This window comes from Equus asinus, chromosome 7 (assembly GCF_041296235.1).
Source record: "Equus asinus isolate D_3611 breed Donkey chromosome 7, EquAss-T2T_v2, whole genome shotgun sequence".
Taxonomy (NCBI): Eukaryota; Metazoa; Chordata; class Mammalia; order Perissodactyla; family Equidae; genus Equus; species Equus asinus.
In genome coordinates, this window is record NC_091796.1 from 13,928,772 (window position 1) to 13,952,635 (window position 23,864).

Sequence of the window (23,864 nt, forward strand, 5' to 3'; positions counted from 1 at the left end):
ATGTGGCCACAAAATGGGAAGCTAGAGGTGTAGATTTCAGAAGCACAATAGTTGTGAGTGTTGATTAGTTTCAGGGTGTGGCTTGGGCATCAGTTACTATAACGGTGTAGAGCGAAGGTCAGGAAATTGTAAGGAGGGAAGTTGAGTCATCCACAGGGACAGTAAAGTTGCCCCAAATGGGTAAGAATTGGGGTGTATGGAGTAACGTTTACAGAGGTCTGATCCAAGGCATATTTAGCACGGATTAGAGGAGGAAGGAGAACAAGATTTCGGAGATGGTGGCTTGGTCCTTCTACAATACCATACTTTTTGTAAAGACAATTTATGTATTATTATTATCATCACCAATTCCAGTGGACTTCTCCATATTCGAATGTAAGTGAAAAAAAAGTGTTATAAAACAAAATGTAAAAAGTTTGGAGATTATCTATCTTTGTATTCATCTGAATGATTGAAAGCTGATAATAGTTACATTTTTAATCAAAAGTCCTTTTTAGAATAACTAACTGTACTTGTAAATGTTTGGGAGGAAAAAAATGGCAGTATCTCTATTTTTCATATTTTTGATCAGATCTCACCTTTATTGTGCTTCTAGGTACCCTGCACTGAGTGCTAGAAAAAGGAACATGGAAATCTACTATAAATAGTAGCAATGATAGATGCATCAACTTCCAGTTTAAAAGAGGTAGCAGTCCCTCAGGGACACAGCAGTATGCGTGGGAGTAGACACACAAAAGGTGGGGCCGAATATACAGGGTGGCCCCTGTAAAGCTTGTGCAAGATTGTTTTGGGAAGATTAAAAAACAAAGTGGCCTAATGCTTCATAATTGGCAGACTGTCAAAGGATTTGGGAGTGGTGTTGGAAAGGGGCAAAGAATTTGAGTGGGTGACAGACAGAGGAAACAATAATGGTTGGGTGGAACACAGAGAGCTGGCAAAGACGCAAGTGGAGATCAGCCCAGAGATGTCACAGAGGCGGTGGAGTTTTGTAGCTACCTGAGAAGTGGAGAGTTAAACGGGAGAGCAAACATGCCCAGAGACTCATGGCCTCTGTGTCTGCTTAAATAGTACTAACCAGCTTCTGCTTGTCACAGCAATGATGGGTCCAAAGCATGGGATGAGCATAGTAGCACATAGAGGGCATTCTGGGTCTCAATGGTCTTAGGGGGAGCAGGATGCTACAATGAATGAATTGATAATATAAATACCATATAGTAATACTAAAAATTAGTCTGATGACCTCAAGTGAACCCATTCCCCACCTCTGTGTTGAGTCTAAGTTGCTCCTCTGCCAATGGCTGACTTTATCTGGCAGTGTCTCCTACCAGGAACTCTTTTATAAGTGATCTTACTGAAAAGATAAGTAAGTAGCTCCTGGAAGGAGAGATGAAATGGCATGGCTGAGTAAAAAGGGAGTGAAGAGAGAGAACTCAGCAGTGAGAATGCAAACTATCTCAGTAGACACAAAGCTCAGAGGAGAAATGGGTAGACTTTCTCCTCTGCCACCCATGGACAACCCTAAATGGGCTGTCTGCTCCCCCACCCCAGTGTCGATCACAGCTAGGGGACAGGTTCTCTTCTGTTGTGGAGCCTGTCCGTCTGGTGGCCTTGAATACTTGGGATGACTCGGGTGAAGCGAAGTTGTTTTTTGGAAACAGAGTGATGATATTTAGAAGACAATAGGAAACGTGATTGGTAGCGACAAGAAAAAAAAATCACTTTTGTGTGGCTCGGCAGAAAGGTACAAGCCTTTATTCAGATGGTGGATTGAATAAGACTAGGGTCCAGAGTGAAAATAACCTTCTAACATGGGAGGCTGCACTTACTTGATGAATGTCAAACACTTTTTCCGCAAAAAGACCATTGGCAATGCTGAGCTCATAGTCCTTGTGAGATGTGTTTATATCGGAGAGAACTCTTTTCAGTTGAGATTGGAGTCCTGGCTGTTATCAAAAGGAATTATAAAAATTTATTCTTGGATTCCAAAGATATGAGTACTCTTATTTACACGTGAAATAAAACTTGTATATCATACCATAATAAAAGAGTTGAAAAATAATGATGCTTACAAAAGTAGCAATGACACATATGTCTACAATTTCTCCCCATTTCTCATAATAATGTCTGAGATCAAAGATAATTAAAGGATTTACTAAAATAAACCATTAAGCTGAGAATAAAATTATTAACAGAAGATAATTAATTTGTGTGCCTAATATGTGCACTAAACAATTCCTTTTACCAATATGAGTTGGCTATAAATACCAAAGGACAAAAGCAAAACATTTAGTTCTGTTTTATCTTGCCAAAATCTGGCCAACACACAAGTAATGTGTTGGTATATTAATAATTAACAAGTAAACTATCAAAAATTGTATTTGAAATATCCACAATGTGGACATCTGAATGAGACATGTTCCTTTGCTTTGAAAGGATAGAGAGCATAATGAAATATATCAGCAAGACAATAATTTTTTTAAAATTTAGGAGCTGGCCCAGTGGCCTAGTGGTTAAGTTCTCACGCTCTGCTTTGGCGGCCTGGGGTTTGCAAGTTCAGATCCTGGGCCCGGACCTACTAGAGTTCATCAAGCCACACTGTGGCAGCATCCCACGTAAAATAGAGGACTATTGGCACAGATGTTAGCTCAGCGACAAACTTCCTCAAGCAGAAAGAGGAAGAATGGCAACAGATGTTGGCTCAGGGCCAATCTTCCTCAAAATAAATAAAATTTAGTCTCACATTCCCTTTTTCTAAAAGAACAGATTGTCTTTACCTGAGTAATAGAAGAGTCTCCACGTCCTGAGATGGTGTTAAAGTGCAGCATCTGACAACAAGGAGCAAGGAAAGCAGTTAGGTCCTGCTGAGCAAGTAGGGACCTGGTGAAATTCAACAAGAAGTCAAGCCTTCACCACTAGTAGTTGTGTTGTGTATTTGTTAGCATGCGGGGCAGTAATGAAATGTGCAGCTGCCCCATGGCCTTGCTTAGGATCTGGATTGCTCATTGGGGACAGTGTCATAAACTGGGAGAGTTAATAAATCAATGGCTACAAAATGAAATGCATTTAATTATTTCGGTTTGCTCAGTCTGAGGGAGTCATTTAATAATTACTCGCTGATTAAATCTAGACAACTATCAAAAAGAGTCAAATATGATCCAGCTATTCCACTGCTGGGTATTTATCCAAAGAACTTGAAAACACAAATGCATAAAGATACATGCAGCCCAATGTTCATTGTAGCATTATTCACAATAGCCAAGACTTGGAAGCAACCTAGATGCCCATCAAGGGACGAATGGATAAAGACGTGGTATATACACATAATGGAATACTGCTCAGCCATAAGAAATGATGAAATCCGGCCATTTGTGACAACATGGATGGAATTTGAGGGTATTATGATAAGTGAAATAAGTCAGAGGGAGAAAGTCAAATATCATATGATCTCACTCATAAGTAGAAGATAAAAACAACGACAAAAAAACACATAGAAACAGAGATTGGATTGTTGGTTACCATAGGGGAAGGGGGGAGGGCAAAAGGGGTGATTAGGCTCACATGTGTGTGGTGATGGACTGTAATTAGTTTCCGCGTGGTGAACATGATGTAATCTACACAGAATTCTACATATATTACCATGTACATCTGAAAGCTATATAATGTTATAATCCAATGTTACTGCAATAAAAAATTAAAATAAAATAAAATATATTGCAATACATGCTATTAAAAAAATGTCAAATAAAAAATGAAAACTTGTGGGGCTGGCCTGGTGGTGTAGTGGTTAAGTTCAAGTACTCCACTTCAGCAGCCTGGAGTTTGCAGGTTTGGATCCTAGGCACAGACATGGCACTGCTGATCAAGCCACACTGTGGTGGCATCCCACACAAAATAGAGGAAGACTGGCACAGATGTTAGCTCAGCAACAATCTTCCTCACAAAAAAAAAAGTGAAAACTTGGTTTAATGAGGTGGGAGGCAAGATTAGCGCTAACTACGTAGGCAACAAGACATAAAAGGGAGAAGTAGTTATTGAATATCTAGGAAATTCCAAATATGAAGCTAAATTTGGACTTGAGAGATATAATTTATGACCCTGCAATTATTTGATTAAGTAGTTTGAGCTTTTTCCTTTTCCAGTGTGGCTTTCATAATCCCAATATTCTAATGATTGCTACTACACCCACGTCTTGATTTTCTTTGGCACTCCATCTGAAGTTCTCTAGACCCTTATGTCTATGGAATCTGAGATTCAAACAGCTCCTCTACTAGGAAGTGATACAGTGAACTATGCATATGAGAATCACTTCTGCAACTGTGCCGCCTCCTGGGTGTGGATGGACAATACACAGACACAGCCAAGGAGTCATTTAACTTATATTCCCCCAGCTAATTGTATGAAAGATCTAAATAACTGCTAAGCAATGGTGGATTTGTTCTACAGTCTCAGTTTGTGACTCGTAGAATCTTACTGGTTGGATTTTCAGTAGAAAGACGTAGGTTTTCTTTATGGGACCTTATGTGCGATATTTGAACCACATCCCTAGTGGGGAGTATAGGTAGGGAGAAGGTGTGAAGGACCATTCTGACACTGGGTAAAGAAATTATGTATGGGGATTTAATTAAACAGGTCAGCGTTGCTGTCAGTGCCTCTGTGGGGGCTTTCAACGTCAAGGCTTCAGATGTCTAATTAATAGCACCATCTTATTGGCTAGGGGAAAGTGGAACAGCTCAGAAAGAGATATGAAAACTTATAAAGGCATTATTAGTGTTAGTATTAGTCTTAATAAGTCGCAGAGAATTGGAAGCTACCCCAATTTCCACATCCTCTTAATCTGCAATAATAATTATTATGAGTCAGAGTGAGAGAGAAGGCCAAGTCAACAGGCAAATTTGATATACAAATTAGCAGTCATTTTAAAATTCCCAAGTGGGGTCTTTGCAGGCAACAAGGCACCACCAGCCCAGGTGTCATTGCCCATCCGCTAGTTCTATGCTGTTGTGGAGCATGAAGAACGTGAGCCCTCTTTCTCATTTTGCCTTGGCCAAACACGAAGATTGTCAATGCCTTAAAGAATATTGTAGTTATCTCTTCCCAACTGATAGACTTGGGGGGTAGAATATGCCAAGGTCCTTAAACATTTCTGCCTCACAGTTTTGTGGTCAATTCATTGGGACTATGACTCCTCTGTTGGTGAACAACGGAGTTGGTAACATCACTGAGAGAGGAAGATCAACAAGGACCTCCCATTTCCATGGAATTATTTATTTTATTTTGTTATTATAAAGGGAGGAAATAAAAGCATGAGTCTTTATAACTTGGACTATGTCATTATAGTTTTTTCATTTTTGCTGCTTTGCAACAATATAATAGAAAATAGATGAAGTTTACCTCTCTGCCCCCAAAATGAAAAAGGAAAAGTTGCAAATGGAAGTCATCACCATCAATCACCTCAGTAGGAGATGAAAAGGGAGAAAAGCACTGGCTAGCTTGTGTCCACAGACCTTGAACTTGGGTATTCCCTTTGTATTTTTCCTTCCTAAGATGAGGGGTGAGGGGTGGGAGGGTCCCATTGTATGATCTTTGAAACAGTTCAAGGAGAAAAATTTGACCAAGAGAAGGCTGAGATGATGTTGGAAGTCATATTGATCATTATGTAACATTATCTTGAGTAAAATATAAATGGCTGTGTGGAAAAGCCTTTTGAATAATGTCTGCTCTTCAGAGTTTTAAACCTTTAATCACTACCTCATAAAAAGAACCTAGTAATTAATGTGAAGCCTCGCAAGAAAAAAGGAATCTTCCCTACTTATTGGCTGAAATTCCTCCTAGTCAGACTAACTTTTTAAATTTCTTGTAGTTTTCTTTTTAAAAAAAAAGTCCTAAAGGGGCCAGACCAGGGCCTTAGTGGTTAAGTTCAGCACGCTCTGCTTCAGCGGCCCCAGGTTCAGGGGTTCAGATCCTTGGCACAGACCTACATCCAACCATGCTGTGGCAGCAACCCACGTACAAAATAGAGGAAGATAGGCATGGACGTTAGCTCAGGGCCACTCTTCCTCAAGCAAAAAGAGGAAGATTGGCCACAGGTGTTAGCTCAGGGCCAATCTTCCTCCTCAAAATGTCTTAATTGTATAGATTGGTATTTATGAATATATGGATGTACCAGAAATATAAAATATCATGGCAAAGTGTCAAGACTCAAAAATGCTCATGTCTTTTCTGAGCTAGCTCATGTGAAACCCAAGCTACGGTATTATAAAAATTATATAAATCTCCAGAAGTCATTCTTCCTAACTTTTTGAAGAAAGCTTTAATAAGTATAAATATTTAACATCATTCTTTGATCATTTCTAATTTTACTTGATTCTGATATTAATTTGGTTGTCTTTTCTGACATTCCTAATTGTCTTTTAGTAAACTAGACTGGTAAAATATTGAGGTGATGCATACATGTTTTTATATTTTAAAAAATTCTAAGAAATTATACATTCGACAATAAAACTACCAGGAATAGAGATGAATAATGATACTAGCAAATATTCAAATGTGGTAAATATTAAATAAAATCTCAAAGGGCATATTTATCACAGTTCAAAATGCTAGCTGTTCTATGTTTTCATATTCCCTGATGCCCCTATGTAGAAAAATCAGAATTTATTTTTCTTTTTCATAACTGATGACATACTCAGAAGATGACAAAAAAGGAAAATCATTGGTGTATACAATGTAAGAAATTTCAGGATAACTGCATAGAGGGTGAACAAAGAGACTATGAGTCATCTGCATCCCAATGGGCGTCTACCCATGTGTTCATGCCAAATTACAAACTATTACTTCTCACAGAAGTGGTAGAATAAGTAGCGTATTATAATAATTATTTTTTCAAATGTTTTTGGTAAAGCTCAATTGTGTTCTGGAAAATTCAATTTTGTGTAAGTTTAAAATACTATCATAATATAAACACGTGATTTTTGAAAAAATGTATGACATTCTATTTCAATGGAAATGTTATGTAAGAGAAGAGAAGATCAGGCAGCTCAAAAAAAGGGAAATAAATTTTTAAGACTTTTATATTAAAACAAGATAAGAAAGCACAGCAATGCTAGAGCTAAATAAAAAAATATAAACTTGAACACATGACCTTGTAAATGAATATACTTTTCTGGCTCTTTCACTCACACGGCAAGCAGCTTCCATGCCACTTTAAATCCAGTGAAACTTGCACATGCGGATTCTGGACTTTAATACTGTTATCGAGAAATGGAACCAGGGCTTTGTAAAAGTAGCTGACCCTTCTTTGAGCCAAAAAAATTCACGACAGATCCAAAACATCTTGTCAAAAAGTGAAGATGTTTTAGAGTCATCTGGAAGGATTGCTTAAAAAGGACAAATTTAAAGGGACTTCTACTGGCCCAACTGTGACCATTTGAAAATCAAAAAGAAAAAAGACAATTGGTCCATGGTAATGCTTCAAAGAGTCATATGGACGGACACCATGAATTACAACTAAATTGATTGAGAGTGGATTTATCTAAAATATACATGACCCATGGTGTCAAGGGTCAGATGTTGTAAAGAGAAACTATCCATGGTAGGGTGGGGCTAAAATTAATTTCCAAGAAGGCATTTTGCAGAGGACTAAAAATTTGTAGAAATAAATTATAATGAAAGTTTTTGTGTCTAATAGTTGCTATTTTTTCCTCTTGCATGTTTCCTGTAGGAGGTTATAATAGCAAGAATTATAAAAAGTCTTTGGCAGGGCAATGACTATAAAAGAGCAAACTCCACAGGATAGCATCTCTTTGTGTTCACTGTGACTCATCTTCCGTGAGCTGTTGACCCTGGTCCCCCAAGGGATCCAGGCAAGGAAACCTCAGGAGCTGCACCAGGCAGTCACCCAGAAAATGCCCCTGACCTGAAATAGCATAATAATAAATAGCTGTGTCTTCTGTTGTGTGAAACTCGAGTTGTCATCACAGGTGTAAAGCCTACCCATCATTGCCTAACATATTGAACGGGAACAATTGTAAAGCTATTTTTTTTCATTGAATATCATCAAATCACCCCCCTCGGTTTATAAGTAAGGACACTGAGGACCAAGAGATGAACCAATTTTCCCAAGGTCAGAATTTGAGTCTAATCCTCCAGCTCCCAAACCAGTGTTCTGTTTCCATGACACTGAGTTGTCTCACTTGGTTCTAAAACTTTATGTATTTTTATTAATAAATGGAAACATTTTTATTAGTTGCTAGATTTTTTCAAAGGCTTTATGTTTATTTATCAAAATATTGACTTTAGAATAAGTGAAGCTTTACAATAATCTGCTTTGGGATGCATTTTAGTTTTGGGCTTTAGGTGAAATGTCTCTCAACTGGGGGATGATTCTGCCTCTTGGAGGGTATTTGGCAGTGCCTGGCGACAGTTTTGACTGTCACCACTGGGGAGAGGGTCGCTAATGGTATCCCGTGAGTAGAGACCAGGGATGCCGCTAACCCTCCTACAATGCACGGACAAGTCCCTCACAAGAAAGAATTGTCTGGCCCAAAATGTCAGTAGGGCCGATGTTGAGAAATCCTGCTTTAGAATACGATTACCCTGAGTTTGAATCGCAGCTCTGCCATTTACTGGCACAGAGGTGGCAATGACAACCCCTCCATAAAATCAGGCTAATAATATCTACTCCAGTGTTACTGTGAGCAACAAATAAGATAACATTTGTAGAGCTTATCCCAGAGCCTGACACTGAAGAAGTTCTCAGCTATTCTCACCATCTCATTAGAGCGAGGTATTCAATGGGCTGGGGCTGTGAACCACTCCAGCTCCTTGAAAAATGGCATTAGACTCTGTGGTGGTTCCCAGTCACAAATATTCACTGAGCTACCCAGAGAGAGAAATGAATTATTCTAGCTTAAATCATCTGCACAAATAATCGTCAACAAGTGTTTAGGTGTGAAAGGTGATAACAGGGGCAAGCTCCTTCCAGCACTCACTTATGAACTAAAATAACGGGAGGAATCAGTAGGCAGAAAGAGATGACATCAAGGCCTTCACATGCAGTCAGGACCTGGTATCTCTCCTGCTACTGAATTTTGATGACAAATTCCTGAGAGAAGGGAGGGCAACCGTGACCATTTCACTTCCTTGTACAGCCTGGCTCAGTGCGGTGTACAAGAGTAAGTTAATAAGCACTTTCTAAAGGTGGTTGTTAAGGTGGTGGTGGTGACAACTAAGGTAGGCTGTGATTTTCTGGATTGTCCTATTATGTCATTTGTGCCCAGGTGACCAGTGCTTAAACTAGGACTTCACTGGTGTCTGGTTCTCCTCATCTTTCTCAGCTGTATCTATTCAGGCAGTGGTTCTCAAACTTGGCGGTGCACCTGGAGAGTTGATTAAAGCAGATTGCTGGGCCCCATCTCATGGTTTCTGATTCAGCAGGTCTGGGGTGGGGCCCAAGCATTTGCATTTCTAACAAGTTCAGCAGGTGACACTGATGCTGCTAGTCTGGGAAACACACTCCGAGAAGCACTGTACCAAGGAAAAGAACCAAAGCTGCAATTCTGGGAACATTACTACTGTCTGCCAGCTGTGTGTCCCCTTCACATCTGGAGAGGAGTTCACTGAGATGTCTCCAATTACATGGGACCACTGCAGTAAAATATTCTCTTAGGAAAACAATTTGCCCTAATGGTTAATTGCAGAAGCCGTGGGTGGTGGTACAACCGCGACTGACCTTATCCATCTGAGAAGCACAGTCGCCTCGTGCACCCAGACGGACCAGGGCCAGGGCAGCGAAGAGGCTCAGAGAGGAGAAGAACACATTCCCATTTCCTTGATTGTTATCCATCTCTCTGAACAGGTTGAAGCAAAATTCTGCATTCGCTGCAGCAAGGGAGGCCATCGTGAAGTGGAGTGCAGCCTGGAGAACAACGAGAAAATGAACTGAGTTCTGAGTACATTTTCTGTGACTGTTATGGTTTTTATATTCACCTATATTTTAAATTTGAAGCTTCATTTCTTCAACCTCGGATGCAACCATTAAATAACTTAGAACTAAAAGAAAAATTTCCTTTGGTCAAGTATTCTTGTTACCAACAATCAAAAAGTCTCTCTGGCAACAATACTAGGATACACTCATTTTTTTTTTTACCTTGAAATTCTTTGGTGCAGTCTTTCAGAGTTTCTGCCTATGCTCTCATATTCATATCCAGTGCATTTTCCTGCTTCTCCTTAATGTGACATTTCTGTCTTCAGTGGCCTTTGATAGTTCTGTTTTCAAATCTTAAGCAGACAAATTCGTGGGGCCTACTATTTCTCAAATCACACCAGATTTTTAAACTGAAATAGCACAAAAGTGCTGTTTAAAGTAAAATATATATTACCACATTAGGCAGTTTATTCAAGAGGTTCTAGCCCTTGCTATCTAAATTATATGTAATTTAACAAAAACACTAAAATTTGAAGATTTAACACATTTTCTTACCCTTTATCTCCGTTACAGCCTCTCTACACATTCTTAGAGTAATGATATATGCTAACTTTTTTCAGCCTGTCCTAATTTCAAATCTGATGCATCCTTTGTCCTATAAGTGTATTTATTCTTTCCAGGCCATTTTCTGATTTTCTTGGATTGGAAAATGGGATTACCATATTACGTATCATGAACACATATAAGACTCTCCAACACGGAGATCTCTCTCTTACTAGCAAACCTAGGATATAATAGCAAATTTAGAATCCAGGATGCAAGTGAGATTATCTTCAAATTCTGGACAATGTTGTTTCTGAAATATAGAGGGCGGACACCACCACAGAAGTCTTCAGGAGTCTGCTTTGGTATTTCTCTACAGACTCTCTCCACAATACTCAAACTGATCCCAACACCACAGTTGGAGTTGTCCCAGACTAAGTGAATTAATATGGATACTCCAACTTACTCCCATTGAATATTCAGTGGTATCACACCTGATAGTGTGGCAGCTTCCAAGAGTCATGGACACTTCAGGGGCTCAGTCCTAATCCCAGGCCTGTTGCTAATAGTTTTGTGACCTGGGTCAAGTCTTTAACTTCTCGGTGCTTCTACATTTCATCTTACTCGGTGAGATGATCAGTTTAGAGGACAGACAGGTATGCATCTTTCCACTTGTACCCTTGTAAGAGGACCACGCCATAATGTCCAGGCATTTGGGATGGGAGATCAGGGCACAGAGCAAAAAAGGAAGAAGTTGAGGAGGAGGGAAATATGTGTGATTTGAAAAAAGAAAATTCTAAAATTGCTGTTGTGTTGACTTTGTGGAAGTCACAAAAGTTTAATGCCTTTTCAAAATTACAAATGACATTAAAATACATTTTCAGTTTTATTTTATCAAATGAGAGCTGGAGTTTAAAGAAAAATTGAAAAACAACTTTGGTATAATGCATGATCCATTGTAGAGGGTCAATGAATTGAAGCTTCTACGTTCCTTATTCTCTACAAAATGGTAATAATCTGTTCTGCGCTAAAAGGCAACAAATTGGCATTTCCAGAGTATTCCTGAGGAATCCATATTCTGCACTTTGGAATTCAAGCCCTGAGAACATCACTGAGGCTTGAGGCCATAAACGATGCTATTTTTCAAGGTCAAATTCAGCTACTTTCAATTCACTATAGGTCCCTCTCCTCAGTTATGTCCCTGGGAATATAGGGTAAGAAAATTGTTCACACTCCACACACCTTTACTCCAAGAAAGAACATCTATGTTCTTTTAATAGTTATCCAGACAAATTCAAATTGATTCAATATAAAATCCATGTAATCCAAGAGAAGAGCAGTTGCAGCTGTGATGGGAGCAATAGGATACACCCCTCCCAGAAAAGGAGGAGGCGGAGGACAAGAGACGGGAGTTGGTAGATGCAGGACAGCATTACCCAGTGAGTGATACTGGCAGTGCCTAGGGTCCCCAAACTTTTCAGGAGCTCAAAATCATATTTTACATCTGAAAAATAAGTATCGCTTCTAAAATATGAAAAAAATGATAAGATTGAAATTAATGAGTATACAAGTAAATATACTAAATTGAAGCATAAGTTGATTTTTATATTAAATTTAGTGGCATAAGAAGTTCCTTAACTTTAGGGAGAAATTGAGTACTAGATTCTCTTTCTTCAAACAATTTCCAAGACTTCATGTGATTGCTGAAAATCATAGTCAGTGAAATTAATCACTCTTAGGAAAGTAACTTTAAAAGCAAAATCTTAATAATCCTTTCCAAATATTTACAGCAGAAGTTATATTAAATGGAAGATTGTGGGTATATTTCAATATATTCAATAGAGCATGGGCTAGAACCTTTAAACTAAGACCTGAAACACTTAAAAATGACCCTGTTTGGGGACCTGCGTGTGGTCCAATGGGGTTGGGAAGGTACTTGCTAGTATCATATCCCAAAGTACAAAAACACACTTTGATAGATTTTTCTTGGGTCAAGCCCCAATTCTTCTTGTTGCTTTACAAATTTATGTCTTATAATTTTACCTCCTGGGGGAAAAAAACCTTTCATGTTTTTAAAAATCATTCCTTAAATCACTTTCTAAGCAATAATCACAAATTTTCATTTTCTAATCTTTTAATCATCCTGGTGACTTTTCACAAAACTACCATCATATATTGAAGAGAAGAGAAGCTACACTGAGATTCCTTCACTCAGACAATTGACTACATATTTTTATGGCTTAGGCAAATTTTATGGCAAAGAAACCACACTACACAAATAATCATTACAGAGAAACATGAGCCAAGGCCTTCCTAGATCATTATAAATTCCCAAGCAATGATTTTTAAAATGATAAATGGCACTACATAATATATCCTCAAATGTTCTTCTACAGGCATGTTCAGGCACTTTGAAAATAAATATCAAAAAGTATGTTCCACCTCACATAATTGTTTTTATTATCTTTCTCTATGCAGGTGCACTGTAGGTTCTAGACATGAAAGCAAAATTATTTTCTCCTCTGATATAAAGTCTGAATTCCACTGGCAAATAGATAACTTATTTAAGGCTGAATTACTTGTTTTACACCCCAAGATTCCATCAGGTGACTGACAGATGAATAAAAATTAGCATTAGTTCCAAAATTATGATTTTCCTTTCTCCTGTAATTACTTTTCAGCAAGTTTAAAAAAATAAAAATAAACAAGGACCAAGAAAAATAAACTAAATTCAAACAAGCCAACCATAAGTACCCCATGATTTGGGTCCCAGTTAAATAACTAAAGGAAATTGAAAATGAAAATAAATTACGTTAAGCTACAGAATAAGATGTCACTACCATACTACCCACTAGGGCGTCGTCTGGACACAACAATGAAAGGAAATTCTTTTCAAATCATGAAAGAACTTGACTTTAGCTTAATTTTTCACTTCACTAAAAATATACCATAGTCTTAGATTGCTTACATAAATATTTTAGCTTAATATACAGATATGTAATTAGTTTACAGTTTTCAAGTTAACACAAATTAACAAAAACTCATGAAGGTTTTTAAATCCCAAACATCAGACTTGACAATCTAAAAGTCCTTGGGATCCTGAAGCTTATTTGCTTATATACAGTATATTTCAATCCAAGAAATTTTTTTCCCTTCCTTCTTATCGTCAACATACTATTTGTGTCAAAACAAAAGAACATATATATTCTCACTAAAAGTTTTTTAAGTTTAATAAAAAGCAAGAAAAATAATTTTTAAATAAAGCATAAAAAAGGAAAAAATTCAATAAAACCTGAAATTATAATGTAATATTTCATAAAGCTAAACTTACACCTAATTGATAAATTATGTGCCTTAAATGTTTGATCAGAATATTATCTAATCTTAGGATAATTTTGTCTGTACAAGGAAAAGTAATCATATTTCATGGCACATTATTGGGGAAAAAAACCTGTATTTACCAAACTTAAATACACATATTGGGGAAGAATGAATAACTACTATTGAGCATGCTTAATTTTTATTCTTATCATGAATGTCAAATGTAATGCTATAGGTCAATTACTCCTCTACAGAAGTACTTTCAAATCTTTCCATTTCTTTTAATCAGACAAGGACCTCACTGTGTGATTAAAAGAGTTCAATTCTAATCTCAAAAATTAGTATATTCCAACTCGCAATGCCTTAGATAAGAACACTAGAAATATAAAATCGTACATAATTCCCCAAAGGCTGTTTATCTATTCCAAGATGGAATAGGAAGTGTCCAACTTGTCTCTGATCCCTGGCACACTGGTGCATGCCGTTCTCCCCATGACACCACATACAGTCAGCCGTAGCCAAGATGTAAAATAGAGAAGCTGCAAACAGGACCACGCGACAATTTTGGTGTTGTTTGATGAGTTTAGACTCTCAGCTACAGAGAAGCAGCCATTGCTCTAGCTCTCTCCTTCTCTCCCTCTCCGTCTCTCACGCAGTGTCTGGCTAGATGTTAAGTTGTGGGCTTCAGAGATATTTACCTTACTCTCTTCATAGAGGAAGTTAGCAGCTGGTTGGGTGAGTCTGAAAGATTTCCTTGCGTTACTCTGACATTTAAAGCCTCTGACTCAGACACTCCCTACTTCCTTTTATGATGACCATGGAAGTTTTAAATAATGTCATCAAAATGCAATTACTTTCAGGCTCTTTATAGAACAAACTAAAAGAAATGTGTGGAGTATGAGCTACAGATCCTATTCAAAGTAGTCAATAGATATTTTTTAGTGAACCAAATTTTAGCATGAAATTTTATTTAATTGGATATTAACATCACATAGCATTTTCATGTAGTGTATGTAGATATTCACACGTAGTGGTACAACTGGTATTTTTATATATGGAAAGGCATGCTTTTCTAAGTCAGTCACTGATTTTTGTTATTGTCGTTTGTTGGATTCCTCCTCCCCTGATTTTGGTATCTAATGAGGAATGCAGCAGAGCCTCACCTTCAGCGTGTGTAAACTTAACTATGGTACAGGAGTGTGAGTGGAGTCCTAGAGGAGTGGAGAGAGTAAGTGCTGGAGAACAGTGGGAGCAGAAAGCGCTGCTCTGGCTGGAAATTGGGAACTGGAGGGAGGGAGACGAGCTGACTCTTTCAGGAGTAGGGTTTTACTTTACGTAGTGTTTCTGACTTTACACATTATTCCTTCAAGCATTTGCCTACCCTGCCTTCATCTTAATTGTATGTTTTAAGGCTGAAATGGAATATCCTGACCGTTTAAAGTTCTCTAAGGTGAGTGTCTCATTAGAGGGCTAAATGTGTTTGAACATATTGAACACATGACAAGATATCGACCTCCACCAGAAGAGGAAGATGTTAGTGAAAGAAACATTGAAAACTCAACAAACAGCAAAAAAATGAGAAAAAACATTGTAATTATTAACTCCAGAGAAAACAAAGATGACACAGTGAAATGTACATATTACATTTTACAGCTGAGCTGTGGATAACATTCTCTTAGTTGTAATGATTTAAATATTAAGTATTGCTCTAAATAAGACCCCTGATATATCTCTGTAGGGATATTAGGAGGAGGTGGTTGGGGGTGGAGTGGGGAACACAGCGTCCTTCTGTGAAAGAAAGTCCACGGATAGCCTCTGACAGTAAAAAGCAAAAAAGAGCAGCACGAGCGTGTTATTTAGATGCCTGGAGGAAGATACAAGGGGGGGCACCAAAAGCAATTGAGCTTGGAGGTAAGTACACAGCCATGAAATCACCAGGACAATCAATCCGACTTCACTAAAATGTTTTTTTCAAAAAAAGCAGTTGAGAGTTGTTGTTCCTGTTAAGTGAGAAGCAGGGTGGGGGTGGGGGGAGAGGCTGCTGTTGCACATGATATGCTTTGCAGTCTTCTTTGGACCTCTCATTACTTAGATCGCATGTAAACTTGAAATAAATGAAGGATAAAATACCAGATCTAGGCTTAAATTCCAGCGTGGCAACTCTACTAGCTGTGTGACCTTGAGCAAGTAACTTAATTCCTCTGAGCCCCCGTTTCCTCATCTGTAAGATAAGAACTCAGATCGATTTCATTATATTTATATTTATATTTTCATTTTAAAGTATATATGTGTGTATAAATATATATTCACCAGTATGATGTTCCATGCAGGATAGGCCCTCAGTAATTTTCATTCCCCCCTCCATGCCCATCACAACCATTTCACCCTTGTGACATTGTGTTATATATTATTACCGTACAACATAAGAAGTTGGATCACTTTAGCCATTTTTATATAGTGTTTTACCTTCCAGAATCTGGGGTTTTACGGGGAGATTTATCCCTCTAGTGTGATAGTGCCATCCCTCTGAGGCAAATAATACAAGGGCTTCTGCATCAAGATTTTCATTGTAGGAGGAGTCTGGAAGGCTTTGGGGAGTAATGGACAGTTTTGAGTGAAAGCTCAGAATTGACACAGTAGGGAGAAGAGATGACTGTGGGCATGGAGATTGATGCATCAAGTGGAAGGAACAGAATGACCAATGAGTCCCGGTTTGCCTGAGGCTTTCCTGGTTTCTGCACAGACAGTCCTGCATCCCAGGAACCCCTGCAGTGCTGGTGGGCATCCACTGCGACACATTCCCTCCCTTCAGCCACAGTTAGTTTCCAGAGCTTTGTCGGAGCCCTTTGCTTATCTACTACACCCCAAAACTGTGATCTGCACCAGGACACGGTCATTCAACTCAAACTATCTTAAGACACACAGAATGTATTCCTAACACCTAAAATATGCCCTCATCTGCTCACAGATGCCCAAATTCACCCTGACAGGAGACATGGGGGTCCATGTCACAGTTGGCAGTAATGTTTAGGAAGCAAATAAGTCAGGAACAAAAGAATACACACAGTACGATTCCCTTTATGAAAAGATCAAGCCAGGCAAAATGGTCTTTTTAAGGATGCTTACATACGTCCATAGACTATCTTAAGGAAATGACTGCCTCTACTTACCTCTAGTTGCAGGGGGGGAAGGTTGTGTTGGTAAAGGATGGCAGAGAGGATTCAGAGGTTCTGGCAATGTTCTATTTGTTAAATTGTAGTCATGTATTGAACGCACTTTGATGTATCCAAGTTTTATTTCATAGTTTTTAAAAGTCAATCAAAACAAGATAAAGAAATAAAATGCTGCAGAGATAGGCTCACAGCTATTTTATATAACTGATAATTGATCTCTTCCTGAGAGCGAGTTTTGATGGAGGAGGGGCTGGGACGCTGAGCCGAGGATAAACAGACAGGCAGTGAGGTAAGGACTAGAATGACAAATAAAACCAGAAGGATTGACAGACATGGCGCACAGCAGAGACCAGGGGTCATGGCAGTCCCTCCAGCCACACAAAACCTAACAAGATTTACTGGTGGTGATAGACGGCTGCCTCCTCACCAAAAGCAATTCATCCACAGAAGCGACCTGGAGAGATTGCAGGCCTCTGCACATGATCATCAGCCGTTTTCTACAACTTTCTTGAAACTCAGTAGCGGGCTTACCTCTCACCTACAGCAGCAGAGAAGGGGCAGCCTATTCGAACATACGAATCAATAATGCATTCATGCCAGCATCCTGGTACACAGAAGCAGCGATGAGAATCTTATCTCCTTTCTCAAAGTGATCTGGTCTCACTCACAAAGAAGATGTTTCCATGCCACTCTGGATGGTTCAGCCCTAAATGTTTTCCCCACTCACTTAGGAAGGTGACAAAAAAGAGGTGAGGTGGGAGCCTAATTTACCAGTATCTAATGAAATGCAGCAAGCATTTCTAAATGGATTTTTTTTCCTAAAAACCTTAGAATTAGGTTTTAAAGGCTGCCATAGGGTGTCCACACCCCACCCAACAGCACCTGCTTATTGACATGTAGACCTAGCTTCTGGGATGGTTTCCCTGTGACTCAGAGTGAGTGTTGTCCCTAAAGAAGCTTATAAGCATTCAGCCTTTGTGCCAGGTTTCAAAATAGTATTTGACTAATGCGATCATTATAGGGTTCATTCCGTTTGTATGTGAATCAGATTTGAAGAGGCAATTTGCCCATCTTTGTTCCTTACAAAGCCAATGGTTTTAATGTAACCAGACAAACAAATTTCAGGATCTACAGTTATTATCATCCTGTCTGATAACTATCCTCTCTTTGCGAGAGGGAGCATCAATAGACTGAAGCAACATAACGGAGACCCTGTGAGTTTAGCAAACAATTTTACCGCAATTTGTCATTGATCTCCTGTAGCCTAATTTCTTTCAACACTATCCTGTGTAAATGTGCTTGGAATAAGGACCCAAAATAGAATTTCAATACGATGTTTTCATCATTCCTGAAACTCAGGTGTTCATCTGAACCTCAAACTATTTTGGCTGGCTTCTCTTTGTACTGTTCTCCATCCTTCCCCTACTTTCTCTTCTTCCCAGTTTTCTAATCTCACTTGGCTTCTCTACATCTTACCTGAACTAAGCAGCTCATAGGAGTTGAAACTTGAGGTGTTAGTTCATTGTCGTCACCACGCCAGCCTCTTCTCCACCCTTCTGATATGACAATGGAAAGCCACATACACAACATCCAGATCCTCCCTGCTATAAGTACAGGTTAGAGTTCATTGCAGTGGGTTTGCCCCTTGAAGAGTGGCCAGGTGTAGGGAAAGGTATGTTAAGACCAATTGATTGCTCACACCTTTGCCATCAGAACATGCCACACAGGGGCATGCATTGCAGTCTGGGCTCCAGCATCACATGGCTGAGCCCTATGTCGCACCCACCTGCATCTGCTGTGCACAGAAGGAATGGCAAGCCTGGTTCTTCCTACTGAATGTTTTCCAAAGCATAGCCAGTGCTTACCCACATGACTGGGTCCTCCATTGTAGAAAGCTGTTGGAATCTGAAGGTAGCGTCATGTTACAGTTGCTTATCAATTTTGTCTAGTTTTGCCTCTTTCTCAAGAAGAAGGAGATCCTGCTGGCTTATCCAAAGTCAAATAGAGTAGTCATTGTTCACTTCCATGACGGTTTATGAGCAATAAAATAGTAGAGGAAAATAAAGTCACAAATAATCCCTGAAACTTAAACTTGATTTAGCATTGAAGTAAATTTTCTGATGGAGAAAGTTGTTGTTAATATGGAAAATATAAGCTTACAAATGGATTTTCTGTACTCTGTATTCTGATTGCAGTGATCATTGGCTAGAGTGAGCTGAAATATTTGTAATTCTACATCCTTTCTATTACCTACATGTTGTAGGGATTAAGTACTTTCAAGTGGTGAAATGGCTGGTAGGTAAAAGGCAAGGGATTCAAGTGACAAACTAGATAATCCTCCTGGAATTACCAACAGTCAACCATAACTAAAGCTCTTCTCACCATCGTTTTCTTCTCCACTTTAATTCAGACAACCCTCCCACTACTTTGTTTGTGACAGTTTATCTGGAACTAACCAATCCCAAAGTATCATAAATTTGAGAAGCTTACTCAATCATGGGAACTGGTATGTCTTATCAATTCTCTCTTGCCATACAATGGTAACCCAAATTTCCATAGGCCTTATTCACAGTTCATAAATACAGATGAGGTCACATGCATTGTAATAATCTAAATATTACTGTCTCTTCTCCTCACTTACCTACCCAGGACTGAAGCCTGTTATGATGTTTGAGGGTTCCTGAGGAAACAAATTTGACCCTCAGCTACAGCCACCACATGCGCCATGTTTCTCTTTTGTTCTGGTACCCCCATTGATGTCCTCCAGGATGCTTGAAGATCCCTCACCTTTGTCTCAATGCTGTTGCTCACTAAGAGAGTACTAGTGTCCCCACCAAGAATACTATTTCCTGGTACCTTCACAGAAGCCAAGCAGGGGTTAAGCGCCTTCATTTGGTCCCATGAAGAAATAGGAAGAAGGTCTCTTCCCCACTCTCGTTATACTTTATTGCCAGACACCAAGCAAGGACACTTTCTGTAGCTGCGTCTTCCAGAGCATGTCACCTAAACAGTTTCTTTGGTTGATGCTTATCCTTGGGAGTAGAAAAATAATAGAGATTCTTCTGTGTTTCTTCATTCACCCACTGTACCTGTAGGTACCAATTCATAAATATCCTTCTGATAGGTTTCTTGCTTCAATTAAATTAACAATTATAAATAGGTGCTTGGAGGCGACTACCAAACCATCATATGACCCAAGTATGTTTGTATTTTCTCTGTGATATCACAGAATTTTCTATCTTTAACATTTATATGAAGGCATTATCTGAAAATGTTCTCCTGTTATTATCCTCAAATGAACCTCTAGCCATTTCTTTTTTTTAAAGGCATAATATAAAGTGAATAAAAATGTACACCTTTCCCAACAGAAGGCTGGAAAATAAAATAAACTTTGGGTCTATCTTTGCCCAAAGTCATTTTCTGCTCCAAAATTTGGGTGTCCTACATACGTAGGGAGTAATTTTATAAATAACTAGGGGAACCTCCAGTGTCTAGTAGAGCAAGCACTGCCCCCTCACAGTCAGCATCTTCATGCTAACTCTAAAGGAAAGAGATGTGTTTTCCACATAGCTTTGATGTCAGGACTGCCAATCTCAGACAGTTTTTATTTGTGTCAGTTCTCCAGCTACCTAAACAATTGTTTTGGGGCCGGCCCAGTGGCTCAGGGGTTAAGTTCGCACATTCCGCTTCTCTGCGGCCCAGGGTTCGCTGGTTCAGATCCCGGGTGCAGACATGGCACTGCTTGGCACGCCATGCTGTGGTAGGAGTCCCACATATAAAGTAGAGGAAGACGGGCATGGATGTTAGCTCAGGGCCAGGCTTCCTCAGCAAAAAGAGGAGGATTGGCAGTAGTTAGCTCAGGGCTAATCTTCCTCAAATAAAAATTTAAAAAATTGTTTTTTCATTTTCTGAAGAGTAAAAAAAATTAATCAAATTGAACATGTGGGTGCCCATAATTGTAAAGCTATATATTCTAGAAGCTAGGAGACATACCCTCCTTCAGTTCAGAAATGGAGACTTATCCCTCTTTCTTCCTCCATGTATATAATAGTGTCTGACCTTATATTCAGTTGTTGAATTAAGTGTTATGACAAAAAGGCAAGCAAATGAGAGCACTGGGGGAGAAACAATTAGTTGGAAATGGGAGTCTTAAGTAGACCTTACAAATGAGGGGGCATTTGATCTGGATCTTGGAAAACGAAGATGAGACACAATCCAGCAAGAGAGAACAGCAGGAGTAAAAGCTCGTGGGAATTAATATACATGATTTTCTCTGGGAGTAGCAAACAAATACCTAGTAAGGTGGTGTTGATGGGTGGAGGAACTTCAGGCTCTGCTGCTTAGATGGATGATGATGTCCTTAGCAGAGACAGAGAATTCAGCAGTAGGAATATGCAAGACAGAGGGAGAAGAAATAAAGAGTTCTGCTTTGAATATATTGAATTTGAGATGCCCATAGGACACTCAGTTGGAAAAAGTAGTTGGAAATTCAGGTCTGTATATAAAAGAAGTGGTTGCTGGTGACATAGATGCTAATTTGGGGGTCTTTGACACATAGGTGGTAATTAAAACCATGAATGAGATTCTCAGGCAAAGAGTCTAGAACAAGAAGTAGAAAACCACAATGGAAAGCCCCCTGGGAAATTCCTACCTTTAAAGGACAGGCATAACAAGGATCCAGACCTCTAAAGAGTCTTAGAAAGGCCAGGCAACTAGTTGTGGCTAGAAATTAAATATTTGTAGAGGAGTTAAGCAGCATGTTTATGTGACTTTTGAAGTAATGATTGGAAGCGCAAGAGCAGGACAGAGAAAATCAATGGTTGGGTTTTGAGCTATAAATAGTGGTTTGGTGGATTTGAATTTAGTGTTAATGAGAGTGCAGTTGAAATGGTGGACTGTGAAGTTCAAGTTAGACATAGCATGGTAAAGAGAGGGCATGACCTTCTTCATGATTTACCAAAGTACAGAGATTGCTTCAGGACTATGGACCTCAGCACATGGGGCTCCTGCCCGTGAACACATAATGGTGAGCATGGTAAGCCTTTGCAAGCTCAACAGAAAAGAAACATGAGGGCTTGATAGACTATAACACTGTGGACAACATTACGCTGGAAGACAAGATGTTATTAAACACGTTTAATGGGAGCATGAAAGTACACAAAAAGTTCAATAAGTTATGACTGGGGTAAAGAGCTCAAATTTCAAAAATAGATCCTTCTCAGGAGATAACAGGGCCCAAGTGTGCTCAAGGAAATGAACTGCTGAGGAGGATGAGAGGCTACATATTGGATGGGACACATGTGAACATTCAAGCCAGGGATGCATTGGAAGAAAAAACAAAAATAGTAACTAAAACCCAGAGGCCAAAATCCTTGAGAATTCTGAGTAATAACCTGGAGTTTGGCAGACAGTCATGACCAGGTTTGGAAAGAAAGGGTAGATGTAGGTATTTATAGCTTCCAAGGAGGAAGGACAATAAAAGAAGATGATAGGAAAATGCTCTGAAAATGATGGTGGAGAGCAAGGAAAGAGCTCTTACCTTCTCCTCCTAGTCTAAGATAAGGCATACATGGGGAATAAACAGCTTCTACTTGAGACGGGTTTGAGGAAAATGCTAGGAATAAATTCAGGATTATGTGAGGTATCAGTGGAAGAGGCTGTGAACTCTGGTTAGAGCTCTTTTGTCAAGCTGAGCATATAAAACCTACGTGGTGACAGAACACTACCGGAAAGGGCGTGGTGAAGGGTGCTAGGTTCAGAGTGGCCCTCTGAAAAGGAGGATGACTTTGTGGTTAGTGCTGATTGTTCCAAAGAATAAAACAACCAAAACACATATGGGGACTGAAAAATCCCTGTCCTCATGGACTTTTCTGTACTGTTAAGCTTAAAAGGCACACACATAAAAATAACTGGTACTGTTGATGAGGATTATTTTAGGCTGGTTACTTTTAAAAACTGCAGGTGAGAAGGAGGCTCTGAGGAGTAGAATTTACTTACCCTTTGTTAAGAGACATTTGCATTGTAAAGGAAATCTCCATCTGTAAAGGTGCCTCCCTCTCTGCACGAGGAGGAAGCGGAGATGACCTTATCTCTAGAAACTCTTAATGGGGACAGCAAGGACTTAAGTCTTGTTTATTCTGCTTCTCTGGTAACCTCATGTAGCTGACTCCCCTCACCACCCACATCCTCTGGGAAGCATAGGACATCCTGACTTAATCCTGTCTGATTTGTATCTAAAGTTATATGACCCCCCAATAACCAGACCCCACCAGCACTGATACCATTTTAACAACTTGTTTTTTACATGTTCTTTTCTTTATCTTGTAAAGAGATAACTCACATACCTATGCCTTAAATTTAGCCCTACCCTCAACCCGCGTTTGCAGCAGCTCTTCCTGCCCATGCGTCCTGTCCCCATGCTATTCCACACTATTCTCTGAATAAAAGAGCACTATTGCCAGACCTTGCTCACCGACCCCTCATCACTATGAAGTAGCAAAATTTAGATAACACAGAGCCCAAGTGTATAGAGTTTAAGGAGGCTGCAATCCTTGCAGTATGGATGATGTAAGAGAGGAACTGGGATTTAGAGAACAGATATCTATTAGAATAAATAGAAGTAGAAAGGCTATTCCAGGAGGTGTTCACATTAGAAAGAACTGAAAGTATTAAAATTGATATTTTATTAAGGATTTGATTCAGAGTAATCCAGTGATGTGGTAAAACAAGATATGAGTACAGATGAAACAAGGGGTAGAGATGAAACATGATTGGCCATGTGCCGATTACTGTTGGATCTGGCTGATGGATATAGGGTTTATTTTAGACCACTTTCTCCCTTTCTGCATATGCTTGAAAAATTCCAGAAAAGGGGCTGGCCCGGTGGCGCAGCAGTTAAGTTC

General features: G+C 39.2%; 1 protein-coding gene across 1 annotated transcript in view; it reads right to left on the reverse strand.

Annotated features, from left to right (window-relative positions):
* LOC106824475 (serpin B7) overlaps positions 1-14,608 on the reverse strand; it is a 29,987-nt gene extending 15,379 nt beyond the window's left edge. The window contains exons 1-4 of the mRNA XM_014830782.3: positions 14,488-14,608; positions 9,731-9,916; positions 2,775-2,825; positions 1,827-1,943 (exon numbers count right to left, since the gene is read on the reverse strand). Of these exons, the coding sequence (XP_014686268.1) occupies positions 1,827-1,943; positions 2,775-2,825; positions 9,731-9,898 (336 nt within the window). The 5' untranslated portion in view covers positions 9,899-9,916; positions 14,488-14,608. The remainder of the gene's footprint in view (positions 1-1,826; positions 1,944-2,774; positions 2,826-9,730; positions 9,917-14,487) is intronic.
* Positions 14,609-23,864: the final 9,256 nt, after the last annotated feature.